This window comes from Eleginops maclovinus, chromosome 24 (genome assembly GCF_036324505.1).
Source record: "Eleginops maclovinus isolate JMC-PN-2008 ecotype Puerto Natales chromosome 24, JC_Emac_rtc_rv5, whole genome shotgun sequence".
NCBI classification, from domain to species: domain Eukaryota; kingdom Metazoa; phylum Chordata; class Actinopteri; order Perciformes; family Eleginopidae; genus Eleginops; species Eleginops maclovinus.
Window position 1 is genome coordinate 4,488,110 of NC_086372.1, and position 27,830 is coordinate 4,515,939.

The 27,830-nt window shown below is 42.3% G+C and overlaps 2 protein-coding genes across 4 annotated transcripts in view; one reads left to right on the forward strand and one right to left on the reverse strand.

Annotated features, from left to right (window-relative positions):
* The window catches only part of nid2a (nidogen 2a (osteonidogen)), a 70,063-nt gene that overhangs the window by 21,605 nt on the left and 20,628 nt on the right, over positions 1–27,830 (reverse strand). Inside the window, exons 2-12 of one of the 3 annotated variants that reach the window (XM_063877579.1) lie at positions 20,903–21,015; positions 20,777–20,816; positions 19,962–20,312; positions 11,000–11,379; positions 9,478–9,663; positions 9,111–9,227; positions 2,157–2,258; positions 1,890–2,029; positions 1,401–1,533; positions 971–1,306; positions 496–607 (exon numbers count right to left, since the gene is read on the reverse strand). In XM_063877579.1, coding sequence (XP_063733649.1) covers positions 496–607; positions 971–1,306; positions 1,401–1,533; positions 1,890–2,029; positions 2,157–2,258; positions 9,111–9,227; positions 9,478–9,663; positions 11,000–11,379; positions 19,962–20,040 — 1,585 coding nt within the window. In that variant the 5' untranslated portion in view covers positions 20,041–20,312; positions 20,777–20,816; positions 20,903–21,015. Of the gene's footprint in view, positions 1–495; positions 608–970; positions 1,307–1,400; positions 1,534–1,889; positions 2,030–2,156; positions 2,259–9,110; positions 9,228–9,477; positions 9,664–10,999; positions 11,380–19,961; positions 21,019–27,830 lie in introns of all 3 variants that reach the window. The other 2 variants (XM_063877578.1, XM_063877580.1) reach the window with 2 other exon arrangements.
* On the forward strand, positions 14,843–26,485 carry ptger2a (prostaglandin E receptor 2a (subtype EP2)). Its single transcript, XM_063877584.1, is given in 5 exon segments — positions 14,843–14,992; positions 15,290–15,470; positions 16,503–16,715; positions 16,718–17,410; positions 22,944–26,485. Coding segments are annotated over 3 exon segments (1,110 nt in total). The 5' UTR covers positions 14,843–14,992; positions 15,290–15,470; positions 16,503–16,586; the 3' UTR covers positions 23,232–26,485.

The following is a 27,830-nucleotide window of genomic DNA, read 5'->3' on the forward strand; positions in this document are numbered from 1 at the left end:
ATGAGTAAACTAAGCTTTTGCTCTGATTCTTATAGTTTAGGAATGTACACACACACTTAATACTGTAACTGTGCATGCTCTACTACTAGATTAAATGATCCTTATTCCAAAAACACTGTAATTCATTTCTGTTGAAAGACATTTACTTTGCCTCTTCTAAGAAACCTTGGATCTCATCACTCCAAACTGAGTTCAATGACTTGATGAGACTTCCTCTCTTATGTAACCAGGCAAGTTGACTGAGAACAAATTCTTGTTTACGGCAAGAGCCTGAGGCAGAGGTTGCAGGGGAGGGAGTGTTGGACATACACACACGCACACAGACACACACCTGGGAGCTGCCCAGCACAACGGCAGTATTGTACTGCCAGCTGCTGAGCGGCTCTGCAGCAGAGGGCAAGGTAACGTTACCCTCAGGTTTCTCAAAAGGACCGTCCATTCAGAAGCTCAGCTGATTATTATATATATGAATACATCGCAGGGTTTGTCTCTTACCTCCTGTGTCAAAATCAAGGTCGTCTTCATCCACGCTGACCACGTGACCTCCAGGGGAAAGATTGGGTTCATTTCTGTGAGGGGGGTAGACATCCACCACCTCCAGAGGAAGCTATCCGGAGAATAAACTATGTTTAACTTCAAACACGTTTCTTCTGTTGTCACTCAGAGCCAAGCCAATACTTTGTAACTCTCTCCAGATGCTATGAACCAAACAGCTATGATCTGTGCATACTTTATAGTGCATAGAGTATGTAGGGTTTAATGATCACAGTTTTGCCAGCGTTTTGTTTACACCACAGCAAAAGCGTTCCATTGTAACCACGGCATTTACAAAACGTGTCTGCAGCTTCAATTTGTTCCGGCATCCGCCCCATCGTCACATTTTAATTAACCTGAATACATTTTTACAATTACATGCATTACAGTTGTCTCAATTGCATGCCTCACATGTTAATTAATTTGATGTGTTTACCTGTGGCTGCTGTTCCTGAGTCCGCTCAGCACCTCTCTCTGGCCCTCTTTCTGAAGGATTATGCGGGGCATACTGTCTCTCTGAGGGCTCTGGATTGTACCTTGGTTCAGAGGTCAATGGGACATCTTCACTGCCGTTAGACACTTGATGACCAGAATCCTCTGAAGGAGAGGAGGGAGCATCAGGACCTGCTGGTTGATGGGACTCTGAGTGGTCACCACCAGCAGTGGCTGGCTGGAACTCAGGGTCCCCACCAGTATGAGGGTAATCATCTTCCTCCTCCTGGTTATCAGCGTCTTCATATTCGTCAAACTCGTACTCGGGTGTGGTGGTGTCCTAGAAGCAGAAACCATGTATGGGTCATGAGTTTCACAACACAAAAGACCTCTTGACTGTACATGAAATGAATTAAATAAGAAAACAACATTACCAGGGAGAGGCCGTGTCCCCCAGTTGGGGGAGTGTTTAGCTGGCCACCAATGGATGCAGGAACAATGTTGTCAAATGAGTAACGGTTCCCAGTATGGAAAAGCCAGACACCTGGGATTCCTGTGTTACCAACCCTAAAGAGCGGTGAAGAGAGTCTGGTGTCATTGCATTTCTAACCTCACAGGTTCACATCATTTCCAGTTTGATTAATTACACCTGTGCTCCCCCCTGCACTGAAATAATGCACACACTCTGGAGGTAATCAGCTGCAAGACAAATGTGAACAGCTACATTTTTTGCTAGTTACCAACGTTATATTTTTGATAGTGTCCACTTTAGCTAGCACACAACATTAACAGCTAAATTAAAACAGCTGCTTTGCTTCATTAGCCTGCTAGCTCGTTTATACACGCTAACTAATGTACCTCTAACTGTCAGATTATAACATAGTTGTCAGTGGTAAAAATATGCAACCTTGAGGTTTACTCACTGGTAGAGGTTTTTAACACTCTGCTCATCACTTGTAGCACTGTAGTAAGGTCCTTCAGTTCGGGAGAAGATCAGGTATGTGACTTCTCCTCTGCTGAAGCCAACTCTAGCTGGAAGCTCTATTTCAACATTATACGACTCCTAGGAGAAGAATGCAAAAGGAGGAAACCAAATAGATAGCTGTTACATTACACCTAATAATTGCATGCCAACACGTTTTGCAGTAGTGAAAAATCAAAGCTAAGGATGTGGACTATTTATCAATTACCTTGGGGCGTGTGGCGAAGAAGTTCAGGCCACCTTCAGGGTACAAGAACAGAACATATGAATCGCTCTCATCATAACCGATAACTGCCTGGAAGGTATTGACCTAAAGAGAGAGGAGAAACACAATCAGATCAGAACCAGTCGGTTGACCGGAGGACCTGTATGTGAGAGCAGTAATGTTTAAATCATTGAGACCGGACTTTAAACAGACTCCACCCTGCGTAATGTCTGGTTGAGCCATGTGTGAATAGAACTGCTCATTGTACAGAGAATTCAGGGCGAGTGATTTGGAGTGTTGATGATATTTCCATGCAGCTGGAAACAAATACAAATATCTGAGGGGAAAGAAGAGGGATCATTTAAACCAATGAGTCAAAGAAAGGTCCCAATCAGCAAAACTGCGTCGTCAGTGTCCAGTGTTTATTTTCAGCTCCGCTAGAGGGATAACCATCTAGCGGAATCACCCTCAATTAACGCTCACTCCTCATAGTTAGACTTCACACCTCACTTCCCCTCTCCTCCTCCTCCTCCCTATGTCTCCTCCTCTTCCTCGGCTGGGATTCATGTTGAGACGTCTCAGCCTTTCCCGCTCCCCTTTTGCCGACCACCACCAATTATTAACAGACCGAGCATCTGGGTTTTAAAACACTTATTTTGCACAAATTAGGGTGATTCAAATGAACTGAGTCAGGGAACGTTTTTCTACCAGAATTTGTGGAACTTCTTTTGGACGTTTATGCGGTGGCGTCCAGCCCACTCTGTCTTCCAAAACCACAGTTACAAAAACACAGATTTGGTCTCGCACGCTCGCACGTACACACACACACACGCACACAGCGACATGAACACACACACCTTGGTCTCTAAACCCCCAGCCCAGATGTTGATCTCCACAGCTGTCTTCCTGTGTGTCTGGGCATCTTTCACGATGATGTTAGTACAGGCAAACCAGACATTGTTACAATGTGAAACATGGGGTGCAAACACACACACACTCGCACACACACATATACAAACACGCACACACATGTACAATCACGCACACAAGCACAGATGTCCCTCCACATATATTCCTCTCATGTGAAAGTATGTGTGTGTTCCTAAATGTTTACATCAACATCTTTAAACTATCTTGTTGCTTGTGGGCGGGGGGGACTGTGTAGCCTCCGGGCTTTGTAATTACTGAGGAGGGGGTCTTTCTGTCTTTGGGAGGAGAAGAGGCTGGAGCTACATGAGGGGATCTTTCTTTGTCCCTAATATCCTTTCTAAACGTCTGGATTTTTCTCTCCTGCTATCCCTGCTTTTTCCTGGGAGGAGGAGGCGAGGGGAGAGATGAAAGGATGCGGGGGGTTGGGGTCTCGTTTACAGAGGGTGTACAGGGAGACAGAGAAGACGATGTACTTCCATCCAAACAGTTATAAAAAGGTAAAACAACAAGAGAAAAATGCTGTGTGTTTCTGTTAAAAAAAATCCATCTATATGGTTGCATTTAAGTTCCCCTTGAAATATCTCAACAACCGTTGGATGGGTCGTCCTGATTATCTTATAGACATTCATGTTACCCACAGAACGAATGCTAGTGACTTTGGTGATGCTATTTTTCTAGTGCGGTCAGGGGATAATTGACCCGGTCAAAACTGGAACTTGTCCAACACTGTTAGCATGCTAACACACTGAGTTAATATTGTGAACGTGTTGCCAACTCCAGCATGTTATCTGGGTCATCGTGACCGTGTTAGCATGAGCCCGAACATGGTGAACTCTGCATGGTGAGGGGTAAATTAGTCCACCGTAGCCCCAAAACATCAGTTAAGTTTGGGTTTCCCTAGGATGGAAAATAAAGCCAAACTGAATCTACACTGCCAGAAATCCGATCAGTAATTCAGAACATGATTTGCAGTATTTGCTTCTCTCAGTTTCTTTGATGATGAAGCTTGCTCTATCTTAATATCAAGCATACACACTTGAAATTGGTTAATCCACTCATCTAAGTCTAGGAAAGAAACCAAAAATAATTCCCAATATGACAAACTATTGCTTTAACTTGAGCTCTGTCCTTCTGTGTGGTCATCTGCTGTGTGAGTGTGTCTTGGTGAGCTTTACAGACTCACAGCTGGAGGACAACAAATAGCAGCCAACCGACATCAAAGAGCTTCAGACAGTGTGTAGCTCCAACAACACCCCCCCCCCCCCCCCAACACACAGCAGACACACACAACCTTCGACCTCCCTAAAGGCATTTTGTGGCACCTTTTTTTAAGAGTGTCCTCACACTCCTAACACCGAGCAGACACATGCACAGGCATTAATCGTCTCCGGGACCGACACATATTTGTTGTCGGGGTCCTTCAAGGTTTAGGTGGTAACATCATCAGACTGCTAGGATTAACTGGTGTGTGTGTGTGTGTGTGGGGAGGGGAAATACCCAACCACTTAAAGATACGGTTCAGCCAAAACAAATGTTTACTCTTAGGTGTGTTGGGTTTTATCAGTCTAGATTGGTGTGAGTTAGCTTGAGTCTCCCCCAAAAGAATACTACCGAATGACAAGGTTCGTGAAGACAAACCACAGAGCTTGTTGTGTGCGGTTCTGACAGTGCTCACTCGTAGCTGTGTGTAATTCGGTAGAAAGAAAGTAGTTCCAATTGGGTATGCGATCATTACTAGAACCATAAAAGGGAAATAGAAGATTACTTACTTTCAGGAAAGTATTGCTTTAATTTAATAAAAGGGATCATTTTAGTTCAATCAAAGTTAGAAGTTAGAACATGAAATATATAACACAATTGCAGATGTAACACAACATAATATGACTTCCTTGTACTTCTGCAGCAGCTGCAGGCGTGTATCATTTCTCTTTCAGTTTACTTTAGTCCGCTCGTGTTTAGTATCTGTATATTTATTGGTCTGGTTTACTCCGCATGGACATAGTTTAGTCTACTCTGCCCTACTAAAAGTTTAATTGACTTCCCATCGTGCCTGTGTTTCGAATCAGTGACTCATCACTGTAACAAATGTTCTAAATGATATTATAATTATCTCGAGCTGGATCCCTCTTTGGTGAGGCAGGAACATCCCGAGGAAAGACGGGGACCGAGGGAGGTCCAGGTGAATGTGCAACACTTGTTTGTTGGTTGCCGGTTTTTCAGCTAGTCGTCCGCAAAACAGCTGCACGGGGAGAAAGAAACAGAGAGCAGCTGCAGGCCAGTTGCCAACCTCACCAGAGTGCTACAAACGGAACTGCCTACAGCGTGGGAACTGGCACAAACACACACACACACACACACACACACACACACACACACACACACACACACACACACACACACACACACACACACACACACACAAACACACACACATGGCTGAGGCTTGTGGCCAGGAACAGTCCAGCCAGTCTTTCACTGCTGTCGTTTGCCCCCATCTATTGGGGTGGCTTTCCTGTTATAACTTCAGCGTTGCGCTCAAAAGGATTCCCTGCTCGTCTTAAGCTTGAGGAAATTGTACAACTTCAGGGCTTATGAGGGCCCTTCAAAACCTTTTTGATCAACTCCAGAACACATGGTGGGTAAAACCAGAGCTGTTTTTCTTAGATCCTTAAAGTTTCGTGAGCATGCACGTCTTTCCCGCAGCTACAAACCAGAGCTCTATGACTTAGTAATTAGGAAAGCCGTCAAGATCCCAAGTCTTAAAAGTTAAAGTCTGACTCGTTTTAGTGGCTATTAAGGAGCTATAAACCCTTTTCCTTTTGCTAATGTTGTAAAACGACCAAAACATGGCTGAAAAACAGAATGAATCCCAAAGCACAAGCTCAGGATAACACATTATGAGAGCTGAAGATCAGTTAGAGTCTGCTCTGAACCCGGATGAGCATATTTCAAGGGATGCCCCCTGTGTCACTGCAAGGGGCCCCCCAGAAACAACAAATAACACTAATCGAAACAAAAGTTCCTTTTGTGCTACAGACGAGAAAACAGACAGAGAAGAAGAAAGACAGAGAGGAGAGGAGAGGCCATACGAGAGGCAGAGAGCGCAAAATGAAAGGGCTGAATCTAACAGAGGAGTCCATTTATTCATTCATCCACTCTCCGCTGACCCTCCCACAGCCGATGCGTAACGTGCTGTAAGGTCTACAACACTTTCCTTATTTGTACAAATAACTTTGTAGGGAGTTCCAGGCTAAGCAAGATACAGATCTTTTTCTTTTTTTTAAAATGGTCTACTGTGGTCAAACTTAAAATCACATTCCACTTGAAATTGCTGCTTTTATACAAGAATGTCTCACAGGAAGGGCACCTGAGGTTAGATGTGCAATAATGTGTATATGGTAGAATCCCTTAAACCATCAATCCATACCATTTCCTTTCAAATGTTGCCACTGAAGAGGGGTTTTTAATATACATGTTTCTTTTATGTACTTTTTACTGGGTTGCATTTTAAACAACACAGATAAACATTACCTTGAAAAAATAATATTGATATATCATATTGAGATATACAGTATGTCCTGATTACTATATTCCACGTTATCCGATGTGAAACATTAATAAGCACAAAGAAATATACTAAGATTTAGTGTACAGACATGCTGTCAGCTCTGTAGGAAATAAATGGACAAGCTTTACTTTAAGCTATATGCTAACGTAGCATCAACATACCAACATGTTCAGAAGGATATAGGCAGGCTTATGATGACTTTTTATCATGGTACTTTAGAGCGTTAGCATGCTTGCAAATTGGCGTTATCCCAAAGAAGAGCCGAAGGGGTTTTCCAGGTATTTGGTCACAAACCACAGCACTGGAAAAGTTAGCGTTAGCACCAACGTGGAAATACTTGCACATTCTCTTCCTCTTTCTGTGGGTGGAGAAGTTATTTCTGCTGCTTGGAATAATGATGTTAATGGGGGGGGAAGTTGCTGCTGTGTAACAGCATCCACTAACATGACAGGTGTGCTGGTGAGAAGAAGGATTAGCAATATGCTGCTCAAAGTGAAGCCTTGTCGACACTTCCAAAAGCATCAACACACAGAAGGCCAGATTCTCTGAGTAAATACCTCGGGTCATTAGCAAATTGGGCGACATGGTAGGAGATACAACAGAGTGTGTGTTATAGGTTTCAAGAGAAGCAATTACTTTCCAATTACGATAAAAGCCTCTTTAGGACTAATTTCATAGAAAACACACTTTTTGGGGATGTGAACTTTTCTCTCCTCTGTTTCCCTGTGTTTTCTTCCCTCCTGCACCTCCACATCCGACCCCCGAACACCACACAGCCTGCCCCCTCCCCCAGCCCATAATACACATCCAGACAAACACACACCTCAGGTTAATCAGTTCACACACACATACCGCACTCTACCCCCAATGCACCCCACCCAGCACCTCTGGCTAATCGCTTCAAAGGAAGATGCTATCAGTCCGAAGAAAGAGCCACTGAAGCAAATCCCAGACCGCTTCGATCTGACAAGCACCATGGAGCCTTTCGAACAACAACACTGCTCTTTCTGAGCACAGGAAAACAGATTGAGCACTATAGGTGGACACCAGTCTTTAATCAGGAACGCTTGATAGACTTAATTCCCATTTTTGAGGTTCAAAGTCGATCAAGATGAGCCCTTGAGAAGCGTCTTAAGAGGCTTAATGCTGTGTATCCCCACTCCACTGTTTGAAAGTTCAGCTTTTAATCAATCAGGAAGAATGGAGGAGGCATAAAAGAAACCAGACCAGGCGAGTAAAGAAAAAGGACAAACAGATGAGGCAGGGAGAGACACAGAGAGGTCTCCTGGGGGTATTTCCTTAAGTCTGCCACTCCCTTCATCCCTCCCTCCCACTTGCTGCAAACCAGGAACAACAAAGCTCTGTTTGTTTGATCGATAAGTTCAGTGCTTTACTTGGAGACTCTCCTAAAGACGAAGGCAAACACAATGCTGCGTTAAGTGACACTTGTAAAAGGTGCATATTTTCTGAGAGCAAGAAATGTGGTATTAATTATACAGGAAATGGATTAAGTGGTAATTGATACACTTCCAATTATTGGGGCATTCAGCCTTTGAAGACAGCAGTACAATGTCTTCTGCAGCTTTGAAGGGGGCTTTCCATAGTTGAACAAATTCCCCTAAAGATGGCATAGTGATGTCATCAGGGGTTAACTAACAGCGTTTGGTCAAGACTGCATCACACACTGTTAGTTTAAGATGGAAAGACGTGTGTTGAGAAGTTTGTAATGTGAATAATGAATGGATATTCACGTGTGTTTAAACACTGCTTTGATTCCAAGGAAATTCCTTTCTCCCCTATAATCAGGGACAAATCTCACGCCTTTTACACGAAAATTCCTAGAAAATTACGGACGTGTTACCCGTCATCTGGAAGGCGTGCCTCCCCGGGGGGCCGCGGGAGAGTTTAAAGAGGGATGCTGAGGGAGAATATGCGTTAGGTGAGAGGGACAGGTGCTTATCACTCGTTTTCAGTCGGAACAAGTTGCACTTTTATTGCATATTTGAAAACTGCTGATCAAGTTGTTCGATTTCATATTGGGGGGAGGCTAGAAAAAGGTATAACTGTGGAAACTGTGTATCTGAAGAGGAGTACTTTAATGGTGAACCAGGTGATTAGCGGTTGAGTGGCTGACCAACAGGGAGGGGAGGGAAGTCCAACAGAGCATGAGAGCGTTAATGGTCCAGGCATGTTTGAGTCTACCTGTGTGAGAGGGGATAACGAGTCAGGGAGGGGGCACTTTGATGACCCTTTAAGATGACCTCTGACCCTCTGAAAAGGTTAAGAGGCAGATTAGGAGGGGAAGGGGAATTACAAATAGACCCCCCACCCCAGGCTGATTACAAGTGATGCACATCCTCCAGGAATTTGGGATTGTGTCTCTCACAATGACCAAAACGTACTTGTGGGATTACACGATGAACTCATCCAGTCATAAATCATGCCTCCATCCATCTTACCTTGTTTGAAGGTCCATTGGTTCGGGTTGGCTCTTCGTACGCGGCTACGTTCTCCCATGTTGCGACCACAGCGTGTGTGGGCGTGAATTTAGCATCTGGGAACCCTCGATGTACCTCCTGGGTGAGCAGATGAATGAATGAATGGTGAAATGAAGTACGAAAAGAAAAAGATGGAGGGTACAATGGATTGAACTAATGGATGAACTGAAAAAAGGAAAGAATTCAGATCCCTGGTTAATTATTTTACAGAACGTATTCATCGCAACATGTCAAGGAATCGTCCATAGCTTAAATGAATGTGTGGTAGGTAAAGGGAGTAACATCAGCGCCATTACCACTGGCAATTGACGCTCATAGACATACAGACCTGGGCCACTCTGTTGAGTACACTGGGCGTTTCCGTCACGCGGTAGTAGATCTGCCCTCGCCCTCCGCTGGTGTCGATGTCAGCCAGAAAGGGAGCCACCACAGGGAAATCCGTTGGCAAGCCGTCGTCAACGTACTGCTTTTCCATCGGCAGGTCCTGGCCGGATATGATACCGTTGGTAGCCACCTAGAGACAGAGAGAGTAAATGATTAGTAATCAGCACCAGCATTTTAATACCAGGGCCGGGTCGAGAAGGTACTGACTGAAATAACCCATCATAAAGAACGTCTCTTCTTCTCTACCCGGGGGATTAACCGATACCAACCTCCTCATACAAACACAGAATATTGTTATATGTAAAACACCGTCATGAACCCATGGAACCTCCTAATGAACCCGTACCCCCCTCATAAGCCACAGGAACCTCCGTGGGCACTGCTGGAGGCCCCCCAGGAACCACATAATGAACCCCTAGACCTCAAGGTTCTAGAAAACATTCAAACCACATTCAACTCAACTTCCTCTGGATGTATTTTCTGTGTAATGAGGAATGACTGATGCAGCAGGGATGTGTATAACAAGTGTCATTCAGAGCAACACTCAGCGGTTTATGCATTTAGATGTATTTAATCAGTGCTGGAATGGAGCAAAGTGTATTTATTCAAGAGCTGTACTGCAGTCAACTAGCAATAATGTGGACATTTGCTGGGTAGCTTGCCTATAGTATTACATCATAGTGTAATAGCTGATTATAAGTCATTTGAATCTGCAGAGTATCTATAGCTGCTAAATCAATGCACAGAGGTTGGATGTGTTACACCCCTCCCTCTGAAATGGGATCTTGAATTTGCACTCCAGAACAATACTTAGTTACTTTCCACAGTTATATAGTAATATATAATACACAGGCTTGATATGCTGCAGGACCTTTTCTTATAATGGATTCTTTTAATCACTATCAAATCTGATCTCCCACCACTGGGCTAACAGCAATCAGCTGGAAGATAATACAGGCACAATTTATTCCTAATCACCAGTTGATTTTCGACATCTGTTGTCAATCAATTATTTTAACATGAGATTTTTATTATTTTCAAAATAAACACAATAAAGAAGTTTATAATCTAGCACAATATAGACGTGTATATTGATATAAACTGCAGTGGGAATCATTTACAAGCACGATTTATCATTATCACCAGTGGACTATCAACATCTGTTATGTATCAATCAAATTTGACAGTCGTGGAATCCATATATTTCCAAAATAAGACATGCTCAAGAAATGTATATTACATATTACCATTGTAACATATACTGCAGTGGGAGTAATTTATGGTCAATTGACAGACTTTACACCAGAATAAAAACAATAATTTTCCCATTCACACATGCTAATAAATCGCTCCATTTGGCACCATAAAAATATCCAACAGCTGCAAACTTCCCCTGCAAAAAGTTTTCACGCTTAACTTTCTGAGAGTAGCGAGCATGCAGATGAGTGCTGATGAAGTGGACTTACATATAGCTGTGAGAACAGGGAGTCGTAGAAGTACACGGGTCTGGGCAGGGACAGCACTCTGGAGGTTTCATCGTCGCCCTCTGCCAGAATCTGGTCTCCGCTCAGAGAGCCGTACGGGAACATGTCAGTCCTCTGGATGGCTGTCACCACACACACCGTGCCGCTCCAGCACAGCACACACACCGCCAGCATTGCCCCTCTCTCCATTGTAGAGCCGGGCTGACACTCAGAGAGGTTCCGATGGACTGAGAGAGGCCAGCAGAAAGAAGGAGATCTCTCCTCCTCTCTGCAGAGCCTCCGCAGGGAGGAGGGGGGAGGGAGGGAGGAGCTTAGGCGCGCTCTGATTGGTCGGGCTCGGTTTGAGTGACAGCGGGCAACATCTGGCTCGTATTAGAGAAAAGACAAATAGAGCGTTTTTAATCCGGATGCAACTCTATCTGTTTCACAACAATGAAAAAGAGACATTGTTTAATTTTTATGCACGTGAGAATTTCCTTGAACGACGTTTATCAAAATAAAAGTGAAAGTGGAAACGCCTGGGTACTCTATACTTTAACACAGAATAAATATCCAGAATAATATTTTAATCTCCAGTAAATTTAAGAAGGCTTTTTTGAAATATATATATATATTTAACTTTTTATTTTAAACCTCACTTTTGAATGAAATTACATATTCTTTTAATTCATTTTATTTTATTTGCTTTTTTACTTAAGCTTGGGCGCCATCTACTGGCCGGAACAGCATATAGCAGCATGTCACAAGTACAGGTTTAATGCCTTCATATGGTTAAAACCAAAGTTTAAATGTATTATTAAAAAACATATTTTATAATATTTGGCAATAACCTAATATTTCAGTCACATTTAAAGCAAAAAAATGTTCTGCTTCTGTGCAGATTAGCTGCTTTTTCTCTCTGTAACTTCTTCTGTTGGTGAGAGAAAACAACACTCATTTGGACAAAGAAAGGCATACACAATTACATTAAACAGGGTAAAAAATAAATGTCCAAAACCCCAGGAAGAGCAACACACTCTATCAGGATGGACAGACCGTTAGTAAAATTCAAGGAGGACATTGAGCAACTTCCAGGTGCTGCAGAAACAGGAAAGTCCTGAGCCTCTACCATAAAGACCTGTGAACAAATAGATACACAAACACACCAGGCAATGCTAAATAAAGTCCACATTCAGACAGAAGGAGCACAGATAAGAGAGAGCGTGGTGAAAGACAGGACGCCTGGAATGAGGGAGAGACATCCAGGGGAGAGAAAAGCCTCATACAGGGGACAAGGGGGGAGAAAACAAATACAAATTCAGGGAATTACAAAGGCATATACTTCATCACACAATTTTAGGGCGGACAGACACACATAGTGTTGAGCATGTGTTTCTGATGCACAGCAGACTGAGGGCAGATGCATATCCCAGGCCAAACATTAAATCATGTCTGCTAGTAATGTCTTTTTTTAAATGTGACACACGGTTAAAAATATAAGCACAACTCATTTAATTTAAATACAATAACTTTTTGCATGCTAAATGTTTATTTGAAATAATCATATTTTTGGCAATGATAAAAACCAAAAGAAAATACTAATTCTTTGCTAAGTTATGTAAACATTTAGAAAAGTATTGAGACTCTCCAAGGACCACGCTCTATTAGAATATACCTTACAGTGTTGATGAATCAATAACAGCTGATGCTTGCACTAACCCAGATCAACCTGTAGGTGGAGCCAAGGCCACGTTGAGATCGAAGAGGGATTTTACTCTATTCATTTAGCCTGTAGGTTTTATTTTGAATATGTGAAACAAGTTTACAGTCAGTTTACCATATTTAACATTCAGTAGAATACTACAATCTACAATGCAATATAATCTGCTCAAGTTTACGTTTGGATAATAGCGTATACATTCACAATTGATCAAATTTCACTCACACAGTTTGAGAAGTGTGGTGATGTTTATTCTCTGGTTACGTTTTTCAGTGTTTCAGTGTGTTATTACAGGCTGACTTGCTTCAATTGTGACATCAGATATTCAGCAGAAATCAATGAATTCATCAATAATTCAGACAAGGGCCATCAGCAGGACGGACACAAACAATGTATCATGTTGACATAAAGGAGTGATGAAAGAAATTAAGCCTTGCTGTGGGACCCTGTGTGTGTGTGTGTGTGTGTGTGTGTGTGGGGGGGGGGGGGGGATAACAATACATACAGCACTGTTCAGCACTTTAGATGAAGCCAAACCCCCAACAAAGGCTGTGTACCAGCAGAGCAGACCAGGATTTGAGGATTAAGTCCTTGATAAATAATTAAAATGCTTCTAAATAAAGAACCGAGACTCAGACAGGATCACTTAAGATTCCCAGTAGAGCATTCCCATAATCACCTGGATCCATATCAACTCAAGGGTGCATCAGGAAGTCTCAAAAATCTGGATTGTTAGCAGAAATCTTAAGTGTGTGGATTTAGTTTTAAAAGATTCAACTGGTTTTTTTCCTAAGGAAGCGGAGCAAAGGAAAGGAAAGGGAAATACAAATGAACGTCAGAAAGGAAGGAAAATGGAATTTAACAAATTGGAATGGAAAAAAACATTTAAAAAAAGTAAAGATGACAGGAAACAAGGGTAAGTAAGGCACAGGTGATGAAAGTATGTTGGCGTCAGTGAGGGCAGAGGACAAGGTAAAAGAGGCCTCTGCCGGGTGAGGTAACAAAAATAGAGCAGCGGTAACAGGAGGCAAAGAGACTGGTGAAGGGAGAGATTGGCCTAGAAGAACAAAGAAAGAGAAGCAACAGGAAGATAACAAGAGGTGGGGAGGCAGGAAGGAAGAAGAAATGCATAGGATTCCTGTGAGCCGAGGGCTGTCGAAACTAGAAATACATTTGTCAGGCAATAAAATGTACTGTATATGAATTACTGCCTGTTGATGTCATGCACTGGATACCTCAACAACTAAAGCACTGCAACATAGAAAGACACAGTGAGAAGAAGCGATGATGGCATAATGGCAGTATGTCACAGACAAGGGTGCGTTAATAGGTCTGAAACAGCACTCAAGTGCTTTCAACATACATCGTAGCCCTTTTTATGGCCTCTTTGGCTTGTTCTATTAAAAAAAATGGGTGAAATAAGGCAATTATAATATCATTGAATCAAATTGAGTTGCAGTATGCCTTTACGGTTGGTGTCATCCCCCCGAGATGAAGCCTGGCACAAGTCTGTAAAGGGAAACACAAACACAAAATTGTTATACTGGTTAAACATAGAGACAGGCCAGTGTGTCCAAGTACACATATCAAACAAACACTCTGATCCCAATGGGAAATTAAAGCTTCATGTCTATGAGCATGTGGGAGGAAACCAAGGGATATAGGCAATCTCCACACAGGAAAACACACATCTTGCATGCTGGGTCCTTTGAATTTTATATTCATAGGGAAGGAAAAAGAGGACTTATGTCAACATACAGTTTGTCCACAAAACATTCCATAACGTTCCTAAAGATATATATTATTACCATTAGTATTAACAGCCCAGGACATCTGCCATACATTTGGGAGACGGATTCCCTCAATTTAACATATTTAGTTATCCAAAAAAAACAAACATACAAAAGTAGAACTTATAAATATGTAAATGACTATTGTCCAGTATATAAGATATATATTGAGTTCTCTTGTCTATATTATTATGTCTGACTACAGGTTGCACCTTCGTTATTATAGTACATTTTGAAGGAGAGGCTTGTATCTCGGGGTGGGTGTACCCTGTGACGTCACCGCATCATACCCTGTAACCCGGGCCCAATCATCCCTACTGCAGCACAGTGCCGCGCGCCTCGCCCTCTGCACAGCTCACCTTTAAACCAGAGCGCCTTAAAGTCAAACAAGCGACACGTTGGGATACATTTCTTTGCTGAGCGACTAAAGCTGGATTAACACACTGACTTTAAAGTCTACACTACGGGGAGTAGGTTGTAAAACAGGTGAGAACTTTATTATTTGGATGCGTTTCACAGCTGTTAAGTCCACGCGGATGTTACAGCGGCTCCCTCGCGGTGTACTGTCTTTTCTGCAGCTCAATTTAAGAATACTCGCAAATGTAAAATGCTCATTCTGTCATAGCTTAACTTAAATCATTTTGTTACTATCTATTTAATCTTGCTTTGTATGCATGTAGCATTGTCCCCCAATTAAAACTAACTTTTACAACTTGTTGGACTGTTGTTGCACCTCGTGTTTCACGCTCAATTCAAATATACATCTTTTTCTACTGATTTTAGAATACCATTCCTCTTACATCCCGTCTGCTGCACAATCTGCGTTCAACTTCTCCGCAACGCGGACCCAACAGCTGGACACATCTGTCTCCGAACATATCCACGGTTGTTAGTGTGCGTTCTTCCACCGATTCAGAAAGCCCTACACTACGGCATCCGAGTGGACCCTGGACTGAGCAAGTAGGTGAGTTACATTTTTAAAAAATCAGTAATTGATGAGCAAATGGTGATTTTAAGGGTGAAATATTCTTTCAAATTCTGTGATCAGAGAATTAGAAAGTAAATGTTTCCTTTTTCATTGAATGATTTGCATGGTAGGAGGAAAGGCATCTGTCCTTATCGATTGTGGTCACTGAGTCTGATTTCGGTTATGATCCGTCTCTGCTTTCTATCATGAATCACATATACATTCATTTAAAACGCACAAGGGATTCCACATTTTCCCTGAGATTGTCATGCAACATTCAAGAGTTGACACTGGGAATACGAGCATGAAATTGTGTGTGAAAACTTGGCCGGCGGACCCCGTAGAGTCTGTCAGCTGATATCTGTGGTGAGAGAAGAGGAACAATGTTGGGTTTCACATCTCATACTGCAGCAAAGTTCGTGCCCTGGAATCTCTCAGTATATGCAACATTTTCCTTTTTATGAGAGGAGGAAGATGCACTCCCTTCTGTGTGTATGCACGGGATGAGTAACTTAGACAAAGACTTGCAATCATGGAATTAGAGTGGCGTGTGTAGTGGACTTTGTTGACATAGAGTCCAAATAGTGTCTAAAAGTAAGAGAGACGAGACAACATCGTTGACAAATCTCCCCAGATGTCGCCAGTTGGGGTTAAGTAGAAAGTACTTGAGCACAGCCCTCACATGAAGTCTTCTCTTGTGTTAAGGCACAATCTAATTTTCTTGGCAGCCACCATTATGTTTTTTTTAAATGAATCGAAAGATGTGGCCAACAGATGTTTGGTTAGCTTTGGTTTCAGAATTAGCCTCAAATTAGGAAGCAGTAACGATTTCACAACAAATCTGATACTTCCGATCACATGACACATCTGTAAACATCTGTCATGTGATATGATTTCACTTTAGGGCTGCAACTAAAATGAAATGTATATTTTGACGATTAACCCTCTGTGAGTAAAGGACATTAAGAGTAGACGTATTTTAAAAGCTGTACATCTAAAGAAATGTTCCTTTTTTCCTCTCTGTAACAGGATGGCCACAGAACATTTTAAGGACACATTTTTGATGCTCTGGGGCAAGTTTTTCTGAATAGATCTAGCTAGTTTTCAGCCAAGATGAATACAGATGAGGATCCGTGCCACAGCAAGCACTACATCGAAGCCACCAAGAGCCCGCTGATCAGCGCCATCATGTTCGCCATGGGCATCTTTGGAAACGTGGCCGCCCTGGTGATACTGGAGATCCGAGACGCAGGAACACGAGGTCCGAGCAGGGTTGGCGGCGCTCGTTGTTTCACGTCCTCATCACGTCGCTGGTGGTCACGGACCTGGCGGGCACCTGCCTCATCAGCCCGCTGGTGCAGCTGTCGTATTCGCGCAACACTACCCTGGTGGGGATGGCGCCTGTGTCCAAGAGTGTGTGCTCGTACTTTGGAGTAAGCATGACCTTCTTCAGCCTGGCCACCATGTCGCTCCTCCTCTCTATGGCTCTGGAAAGGTGCGTTGCTATCGGGTACCCCTACCTGTACAGCCGGCACGTCACCAAGAAATGTGCCTACATATCAATCCCGGTGGTGTTTTTGCTATGTATGTTATTCTGCCTCCTCCCTTTCGCTGGGTTCGGTAAATATGTACAGTACTGCCCCGGCACGTGGTGCTTCATCGACATGAACCCTATAGGAACCAAGGACCGGGTCTATGCCAACCTGTACGCCACCCTGATGCTAGTGCTGGTGCTAGCTATAGTGGCGTGCAATGGGTTCGTGGTGTACCAGCTGTTCAAGATGTACCAGCGTCGGAAGAGGAATGGCGGCTCCGTGATGGGCGCCACGAGATCCAACGGCGAACGCAAGGCTATGTCTATGGCGGAGGAGGTGGAGCACCTCATCCTGCTGGTCTTCATGACCATCATCTTCATCATCTGCACGCTGCCTCTGGTGGTAAGATGACAGCACATGCATACACCCTTACGTATAGTTTTATGGGATGAAAGGTGTCCAGTTTGTCTGCTGACCTTTGTTTCTTCATGTAAGGCTGAATGTAATCTAATAAGGACTGACTGAAAGCATTTCATTTATGTAGTTGGTGTTAATTAGCTTCATGATAAAGATTCGAGGCGGATTTTGAAGACTAGGGTTTTACCTGGCATTGATACACAGGGGTAAACACATCTTTGAATGAAAGCATATTCAAAATGGAGAGTGGAGCCTTTTTATGTTAGGATATATCCATTTACAGAGCGTGAAATGTAGCTATGGTAACTAATCTGAATTGTGTTACAACAAATGTATCTTTGGTGGCTTTCAGACCCTTTCAACATATCAGCCAGAGCATAAACATTTAGCCTTATATGTAATGCAATCTGATATAGATCTGTGTGTCTCTGCGTACTTGTGCCATTATGTGGACCTGCAGCTATTCATAAATAATACAATAGACTATGGGCTGTTCTGATGCCAAGCAATAGACAGGAAACCAAGTAGCAGTGCCTTTTTTTAGCCGAACTGACTCAGCTACAGAATGAAATTTGGACAGAGGGCGTAATTAGAAGATGAGGGTTTGTTTCTGTAACAAGTCCACCTTTTCAGAGGTCCTTAAGCTTGTACTTGTCCTCCATCCTGCAGTGGGTTACTGTGTATGATCCTGAGCCCATAAAGGATAAATAGGCAAGGATTGTGATTAGCTAATGGCAGTGCTGGCACACCACTTTGTGGGGTAGTTTAAGTGAACTTTGACAGATTTCTAATTGAATTGGCTCGTGAAAAACACACAACAGATGCTAGGAAGTAGATTTTGGGGACTATAACAGTCAGGATGGGTGGACGTACGTACAAATTCAACCCACAGTTGACCTATCATCCAGTCATTTGTCTCTGTGAGACTCTGGGGCAATCTGTTGCCACCTCTGGTATGAAAGTGTCACTGTGGATTTCAAAGGTTTAATCAATAACTCCCCGAGCAGAGTACATTGTTGTGCACTTCATCACAGACAGCACTAATGAAAGTGCCGCCGCTGTGTCTTGAAACGCAGAGTCACAAGCTGCATCCCTGCTACGATCCACTGCTCCTGCATCACACTTCATCTAATCGCTTCCACAACTTCACAAACACACTATTTCATTAGCACAGGGTTTATTCAAGTAAACAAAGTGTGTGCAAATCCTTTTATTACTTTTTGCCGAGTGTTACAGCTCTTTAACTTCACACTCAGTCACTGAAGCGTACTTAGCAAACAGTATCTGATTAAGCCTCTTAGAATTGAAGGATTTTATGGCATCATAAGGCAGATACTGATTTAGTGCTGAATGACGCTATTAACTTTTATTCCACTAGCTGCTATTATGGTGAGGAGAATTCATTTGCCACGCTATTGCTGCCTGAAGTAGAAAGCTCCCAAAGTATCCACGAGGCGATAGCAGTAAACAGACAGATGAGCACAGTGTACGCCTCAAGCATCCTATCATTTGTGTCCATTTGAAAGTGGTGACTTATTATATCGACCTCCTCTGTATACTGTGTATCAGGTGCAGACTCCTGCAGGTAGAGGACACAGTAGGTATCACCTTACTTCATTAGCTGTCTTCACTGCCTCATCAGGAGTAAAACAGATGACTCGGTACAGTGAGGTGAAACAAGGACACACAGGAAGGAGGCAGGTCTGAATTGCAGTCCCTATAGTCTTCTCCGTGCATTTTTGTTCTAATATCTCTTAAACTCCTCATCCACACATGCAGTTTTATTGGGGTTAACTTCAGTCCTATGGTAAGCCACAGCCAACACCACTGTGTGGACAGAGTAGTGAAACTATGGAAAAAACACCGTATTACAAAGCGTGCCTGCCAGCCACACCTGGATTAGAAATTCATTTCTTCTCCCCACCTTTCACATAATCATTTTGTTAACCTACAATAGCCATTGACATTTAAAACAGACTCAGAAGCTTTACACCGTTTCCCCATTTATGCTCCAACAATATTATGTTTACTCACACAAACTGAGAACAACATTTCAAAATGAGGTTTAAATTTCAAAAATCTTTAACAGATTTTCACCAGTTGTTTTTTTTACGAGGAAATATGTGACATCATTTAAAATTGAAACAGCATTTGGTGTTGTCTCGCCTAGAGGGAGTTACATTAACATAACTGCATGACATCAGTCGGAAATGTTTTATTTATTTTTAAATCCCTGTTGATTTCAACTTTGGCAGCAGGGAACATTTCTAAATGAGTTCTACATTTGCCAAAGACTCCCAGATCTGTTCCTTTATCTCCCCACCCACTGATGAGCAGTCAGTACACAGGTCCTTTTAGGCTATTGACGTGCAGCTTGTCTGCGTCCAGCTAATAGCCTGTCTTACATTTTCTCTATCAGAAACCCAGTTTCAGTAAGCAGACCTTTCCCAATCGCAGTCATGTAATCAACGTCACTCCTATATGATTCATTCCTCCTATGGGAATCTTATGTCACACAAACTGGGAAATGACTTACTTGCGGCGGTCACTTTCGGCTCTCCTCTGCTCATATATCCACAGAATGACCGCATTAACTTATTGGAAGACAGACCCATCTGCGGGAAGATGAAGAAAACCTTTTACCATATTTCACTCAAAGCGCACACTAAGTGATTATGCTGAATGGGCGGCGGTCTCATCTTTTTCATGAATGTCGGCCCTCATGTAGAATTTCTATTCCAGTTCCTTTCTTTTTGATGTAGTTGAAAGCAGAGACGTCATCTCTGATAGCAGCCGTTCATTTATTATTATCTCATGAAAGATCATTTGAACATCATGGTGGTGTTATTTGGCGTCTGACTTTCCTTAGCTCCACCGACTTGCGCCACTGCTGGTTCCAAAAAAAGCAAGATCACGACAGCCAAAGATTTTGAAGGTGTTTTATATCCGCTCTGTGGTCACACACACTTTCCATGGCTTCACATTCAATCATACTAAGAAAAACTATACGTGCATTATTTATTACGAACCTTATATAAACACTCAGTGGTGTCCGATCAGCAATCTGATACCATAGTCTGAGATCACACGCACACACACACACAAATGCTGTTCCTTCTCAAGTTTAAACTGGGGCCGGGGATAGGTGTGTGTGTGAGTAATAATAATGTGCCTCTGGCTATCTGGGATTGCATTAAAAATGGAAAAGGCCAAACAATAGCCCCGGTGGCTCAGAAAAAGAAACACATTGATTGATGAAAATAACCAAGTGATTAACTGAGGTCATAGACACTACAACATGTTAGGCATATTTGACAAACTCTGAAAAAGTTGTTAAGTTAAACCTCCTACCAGTTTCATGAGTTAAAGGCATCTGGGTACAATCATGCATCTGTGAAATGGAATATTTTAAATACTCTCACATTGTGGAAAACATAATGAAAAACAGGGGCAAGCAGAGTTAAGAGAGATCGTCACCTCTGGCTGGAGTGTTTGCTCAGACCACTTTCTCATCACAGTTCCTGAGTTTAATTCCTGGAGCATCAACCCCCGACACACACTTCACATCAACCCTTGTGTTACGCTTCCTGCTGCTGAGAGAGGAGAAGAAAAATGAGTGGGATTTACGCTAGAGCCTGACCGTGAAATCCAACTTGGTTGCAAAACAAAAAAACTCTTGTCTCCACACGCACCCTCGATCCATCGCCTGCCCCTCATCACAGTCATGATCTCATGCCGATACGTTCAAACGAAATTGGGATTAGCATGGAGCTGTTCAACACTCAATGAAACAATACATTGCACACCTCAGTAGCTCGATTGGTAGAGTGATTTGTTTATATACCTTTATCTGATTTCACAGATGAGGTTGCAGATGTCAGACTTTAAGTCTAACAGCTGCTTCTGTTCCCTTAAACAAGACTCTTGGGGTTTTTCGCAGCTTCCCGGCAACAATTGTGAGACTGATCAACGGGAAGCTGGCTTAATGATATTGGCACAAAAACGTTAGTGCAGCCAACCATCGCTTCTCATGAAGTTGGGTGCTGAGTCAATTAAGAAGAGTCTGTGGCTAGATGGTGCAAGATACACTTAAGAGAAAAAGGTGTTGTGGAAAGCAGAGATTAAAAAGCGAATGGAAAATGCCACGTAATGGAACTAGAAGGGCCAAAAGCCAGTGGTGTAAAGTTCATTACTCAGGTTACATTTTAAAGCACTTGTACTTTACTTAAGTATTTCCCTTTAATGCTTATTTATGCGTCTACTGTTGTATTTTACTTGTCCTAAACATTTATTTTTTTGTGTTTACGCCCCTTGATTCTGATCTGCTTCAACATTTAATTGGTTCATGCTTCATCCTTCCAGAAAATGTCATGAAAATGAGTATTTTCTCCATAATCCTGCTGAGATCCCACAGGAAACCAGCAAACACACCCTCCTTCGGGGCGGTAATAACAGAAGCAGCGCTGTGAGTGAATAGATTGACTTTACAACCTGTTGTACAGTCACTTCACCTTCACATTTCACTGGATATTGTTCCTGTCTGAACCCCAGAGACAGCAGCAGCAGGGATTTCTAAACCTTGGAGCTAGTCATGGCTTCCATGGATTGTACTTATGTGCTGGTTCCCAACCTTGTGGACATCAGCCCTGGGAGTTTTCTGCTACTCACTTCATGATCTCACTGCCACATTTGAACCACAGACAGGAAACAATGAATGAAATCAGCAGCTCATTCCTGGTCTCTGTGGTGCTACTAAAAACAGCCGTGTTTAAAAGCTGTTTCCAATTAAAAGAGTTTCCAAAGTGACACAACGTGGTCAACATTTGGTAGAAATACATAAACAAAATCATTCAAATGTATTAAGCATGTCACTGTGCAAACTATCTATAGGTATCAACAATTTGGATCTGCCACAGCATTCAACATCTGCCGCTCAGCCTCTCCTAAGGCCTCTAATTACACACATGTTCAGACACTCGAGGACCAATCTGTGTTTGTCCTTATAAAAGCAAACAAAATCCTGAGAGTCATTTAAATATCCTCTTGGCATTAGGACAGTACTCTCTACTCCGCAAACATCCTGTTCTAGGATAAGTGATAAAGATTATTGCGTCAGAGGACACAAATATTGAACATGCAACATGAACTTTTTACTACAGTATTCACTACACAACAGTTAGTTTCGAGCAAAGGTTCAAACCCAAACACATGCTGGTATGTTAAGTTCCCTTAAAACTATTTGCCAGTCTTTGAACACTTTGATGATAAATTACAGGGCCGATCGACAACATTATAATTAGACAACAGCGTGTCTGTGTGTGGTTTAAACTTCTATTGTTCAACTCCCGTATCCCCATGGACTGGTCCTGTCTGTAGTCATGTGTTAATGATGCTATAGAGGGTTTAGTGACAGATTAAGACCAGGATGGTAACTAGGATGTGCGGCTGTCATGGTTAGTGTTAGCATATGGTTTATACTTTGGTAGCCAAATGAATTTCCTCTTCTTCCCTGTCTCAGATCCGGGTGTACATCAACTCCATCCAGAAGCGCGAGTCTCACCCCATGGACCTGATCGCCTTGCGCTTCATCTCTGTGAACTCCATCATCGACCCCTGGGTCTTCATCCTCCTCTCCCCAAGCGTTCTGCACTTTTGCTGGGCCTACATTTCCAGGGCCCCCCTGGGACTGTCTAGGGGGTCCGTTTTTAAATCTTCCATGGCCAAAGAAAACTCTCCAGGGAACATTGAACTGAGTCGCCCGACGTTAGAGTACACCGAGCACTTTCCCTCTGGGGAAAGCCTATGACCATAACAGTTCCTTATTATTCCATATTTATATTTATTGGACACATGATGAAGCGAGGACGTTTCCTGTGCCACAACATGCCTCCCATGTGGGGGGTGTTATCTATTTTATGGATGTGTTTCCATAAGATAAAGGCCCTCACTGTGACTTCTTGCCAGACACTTGGGATTTCCTCCTACTCCTAGCATTTCAGCTGAGTGTATGCATGGTGACTGCACACTGACTTTCCACAGTGTTATAATGCAAGTGTAAAAGCCACTCTTGCTTGTATGTTATACTCATTAATCAATGGAAGGAAAAAGGCTACTGATGGAAGCTAAAAGAGACTTCCTGCAGGACAGGAAATAGGCAAAGCGCTCTTGTCTGTTCATTGGAGAAGCTTGTGACAGAATGCGACACACACCTATCCAACGAGGACTTGCTGTACATTCAACTGCTGCTTTCCAAATTAACCTGTCATTGTATCGAGCACAGTCAAAGACAGGAGTCAATATCAGATGAAAACAAACCAGGGTAGCAAAAACTAAGCACATTCAGAACAAAATAAGAGGATACATAAAGGAGGGTTAGCCATTTTGTTAGCAAATGTACAGAAGGGAGTGGTGTTGCAACAGGAGAGCGTTATGCTGTGCATCCCACTGAAGAATACCTAAACACAATCCAGACATGAGACATGTTCACACAAGACTAAATGAGAACTGATATTATTTATCCCAGGCACGACTCTCCTTTGAACCCTTCCTCTTCTGGACTCTTAACCCTCAGACTTTAGCCCCTGGTCTGCTTTGGTAACCTTTCCCCTCGCTCAACTAGCAGATTCCTGCTGGAAAGGTCACAGGTCAAAAAGCCTGGAGCCTAGTCAAAACTCGGGCAGTTTTGAGAGAAAAAGTTATGTTGATCATGCATTTATATATAGTAGCATATACCTTTGTATCATACGGATAATCCATCCTAAGTTCTTCATATGTGCAGTTGCCTTTAGACTTGAAATGTCTGCTTTATATATTATAATTAGCAGCAGAGCGTTAAAATACGATCGTTATCTGGCTGTATTGTAATGTTTGTGAAAAAGGCACACAAATGTAGCAAACCGTGGTACTTTTTAAAGAGCAATTCCCTCTCGATATGATAGAAATCTCATTTGAAATGATTTTATAAGAACACTTTTACAGGTCAGGTTCTCTTTATGTATCATCAAAGGATAAACTATTCCCTCACGTTAGTTTTACTTGAAGTTAAAGGTGCCCTGTGTAGTTCTGTTCAGTATTACTCATTGAAACTCATTGAGTCCCCATGCATGTAATATCCTGCCAATTGGCACTACCATTGGTCGAAAAACACTTGGTCTGGAGCTTTGAAAAATGCAGTTTTAAAGCAAATGACTAAATATAATTTTATTTGTACAGCATGTGGAGAATAGAGCCAATATGTTTTGCAATGTGTGTGTTACCCTTTAAAAAGTACCATCATAGATAAGTTCTCAGTTAGTATTCAGGTCATTATGGGACAGAACGCTCCTTTGTTCTGTTATGTTGCTTAAAAAGGATTTGGAAACTATGAAAAGAGCAACCCTTTATTGTTATCCATCAACTTTACGACTGAAGTGCCATTTGAACTGCATTCGTTTTACTGGAGGAACATCTTGAAATGTTATTTTCAATGCGTGCTTTAGCAGAGCACCGCCATTCATCAGGGACAGTGAGTGTGTCCACTTAAAAAGATGCTAATAGCCCAGATGGAAAACGTCATGATTTCAATCTCTGTTGTGTCCTCGTGCTCATTGTTCAAATGTTTGAACGCCAAGTAAAGCAAATCAAAATGCTGGTTTGCTTTCAAAGCCACCTGTATTAGATTATAATGATGTTGGTTCTGACTGACCTGAATTACAATTAAATGATCTGTGAAGAAACACGTTGTTTTCTCCACTGTTACGTTTGTGCATCGGGAAAAGAAACACATGTTGGATTCATACAGCGTGATGTTACACAACACCATGGGGAATTTTACTATAACAGCATCTTTTCCTGTAGAGTGGATCAAATTCAAACTGGGTTCAAGTGTTAGCTGGCAAGAAAATAAGCTACTACAGACTTCTGCATGAGGTCCGCTCATAAATCTCTCGAAATAGGAAAACATTGGGTTATGCAACAGCAGGGGTCCAGTGTAAATCGAAGAAATGTAGTCCTGATGTGTATAATGTGAGGGAAAAAAGGTTGGGGTTGCCAGAACATTAGTGAGCATGAGTTGAACTTTGGGGCTGCAAGCCTTTTATTTGAGAGTGTCACGGATGTGTGTATTTGAGTGTGTGTGTGTGTGTGAGTGAGTGTTGTGAAAACGGCGTTTTATTGCCTCTGTTGTTGGTTCTGAGATCAGCATCAAAATGTTCAGTGTTTACGAGAGTCTCTTACTGCTTCCTGTTTTCCTGTTGCATTTTTTTGCAAATATATTCCCACATACATGCCTCTGAGTCCATGTGCCTACAATAAGTGCAAGCTTGTGTGTATGTGTATGTGTATGCTCGTGGGTTTGCGCGTGTGTGTGTGTGTGTGTGTGTGTGTGTGTGTGTGTGTGTGTGTGTGTGTGTGTGTGTGTGTGTGTGACAGACAGCACTGCTATGTCAAACGAGAATGCTACCTACCTGTCTTGTACTCTCTTATTATAAAGTACTGTAGATGAAACTGACTGCACTGAGTGTGTGTGTGTGTGTGTGTGTTATGGCTTGTGTAAATAAACATCTCATCCATTACATATTCTGTCCGACCTGCTTTGTAACCCCTGCCCCACACACACACACACACACACACACACAGTTGTTGGATGGTTTCCAGATGTGACGATTGAGGCACATCTTTCAGTTGGGTGGTGTGTGGGTGTGTTGGTGTTTGGGTGTGTGTGCCTTGAGGTATTTTTTCCGGGCCACACTGCCTTGTTCATGTACAATATTTTCTGTGGTGTAAGCTAAGTAGATCAGTGTGTTGAGGGTCAGCTCTATGGAGTCTTGCAGCAGCAAAGTCATCGACGATATAACCAAACAGGAAGTGAAACAAAAACGTCTTGTGATCGAGATCATTTGTTTTGCTGTCAGCCATAGCTTTATGGTCATAACTGCGTTTGTTGTTGTGATGTTTTTGCTTCCTTTCAACACTCGTATTTATTTACGTGTATTTTGCACTTATGGAAATAAGCTAACTGCACTTTTATGTCCTAGCACTTGCACTCTGTGTGATAACAATAAAGTGTAATGTTGAATTATACTTTAAATTGTTGACTTTTTACTTGTTAATGAAACATAAAAATGATGCCTAGCACTTACACAGGAAACTCATGGGCTAAAGTTAGGGATCGCATGCAGAACGATAGCTTTTTATAAAAGATGTTCATAAGGTTCTCATTGTTTACCAGCTTTATTTTTATCTTCGTTTTGCATGCACAACTTCAAATTTTAAATGATGTTTTAAGGGCAAATGCCATTCTGAGTTACACAGCTTTCATTTGACACAGTTTAGCCTTTTTGTTTTGATTTTGAAAGTGCAGGTCAATAAAAATGATTCTACTTTTGAGAATGCGTGAGCAGTTAAATCCAATTTTCACTGAAAAACAATTTCAAGAGACTTTGGAAATATGTTTTTGTGTTTTCACTTTCACCTCATCGTCTCCTGAGTGCAAAGATTCAATTGGTTGACTTATAGAAATAAGAATCAATCATCGGGGATATGTCACAAGCCACACTACTACATATAGTCCTGAGCTTTGCAGATTTAACTGTTGAATGATTTTAGCGCCATGTGTTTTCTCGCCATCCCTTCCTTCTCTCCTCTTGCAACATGTCCTTGTCTCCTCTCCTCCCACCATTAGCCGGTGAATGTGACATAATCTAATTCATCAGTAGTAATGATTCAGGATTGGAGTCATTAAATGCCACAGCTCATTTATATGCCAACCTCTCTCTCCCCCTTTCAACAATAGTGCCCAGAGAGCCGCTTGGCAACCACTGAGCGTGTGTGTTGGTGTGAATATTTATCAGTATGCCATCACTAGCGTCTGGCCCAGACGAAATGCGTGGCTGAGGTTGAAAAGATGATGTATCGATAAAAGCAAAATGCAATGGAAATGTCTGAAGGTTGACATACCTGGAACATGTGACTGCAATGTCTAAAAACACCCTCCTCATTCCTTCACACATATCTGACCTAACCTTCCTCAAAATAATACATGACAAAAAACACTTACGTGACATTTTCATCCAGTTTTATACACTGTATTTCACCGCATTTCTCTGGCCTAATCACGAGTCAAAACGATGATGAAATGAAAAGTAATTTGAATAGAAACTTGGCATCTACTTCCAGGGCAAGCTAACCAAACTGGCTGCAAACCGAATGAATGATAACATGTTCCTTAAATGAGATAGGACTTAAACGCCAAGCTTATACTAAACAGCTGATCAAAGTCCAGATGAAAAACTCCATTAATACCTCTATACTAAAATCACTCCGCCTCAATTAAACCTCGTAGCGTAAAAAGGACCAAAGAGTTGAGTCATATTCCATCACCAAACTCTCAAAAGCACACGTCATTTGATTTCATATCGACAAGAAT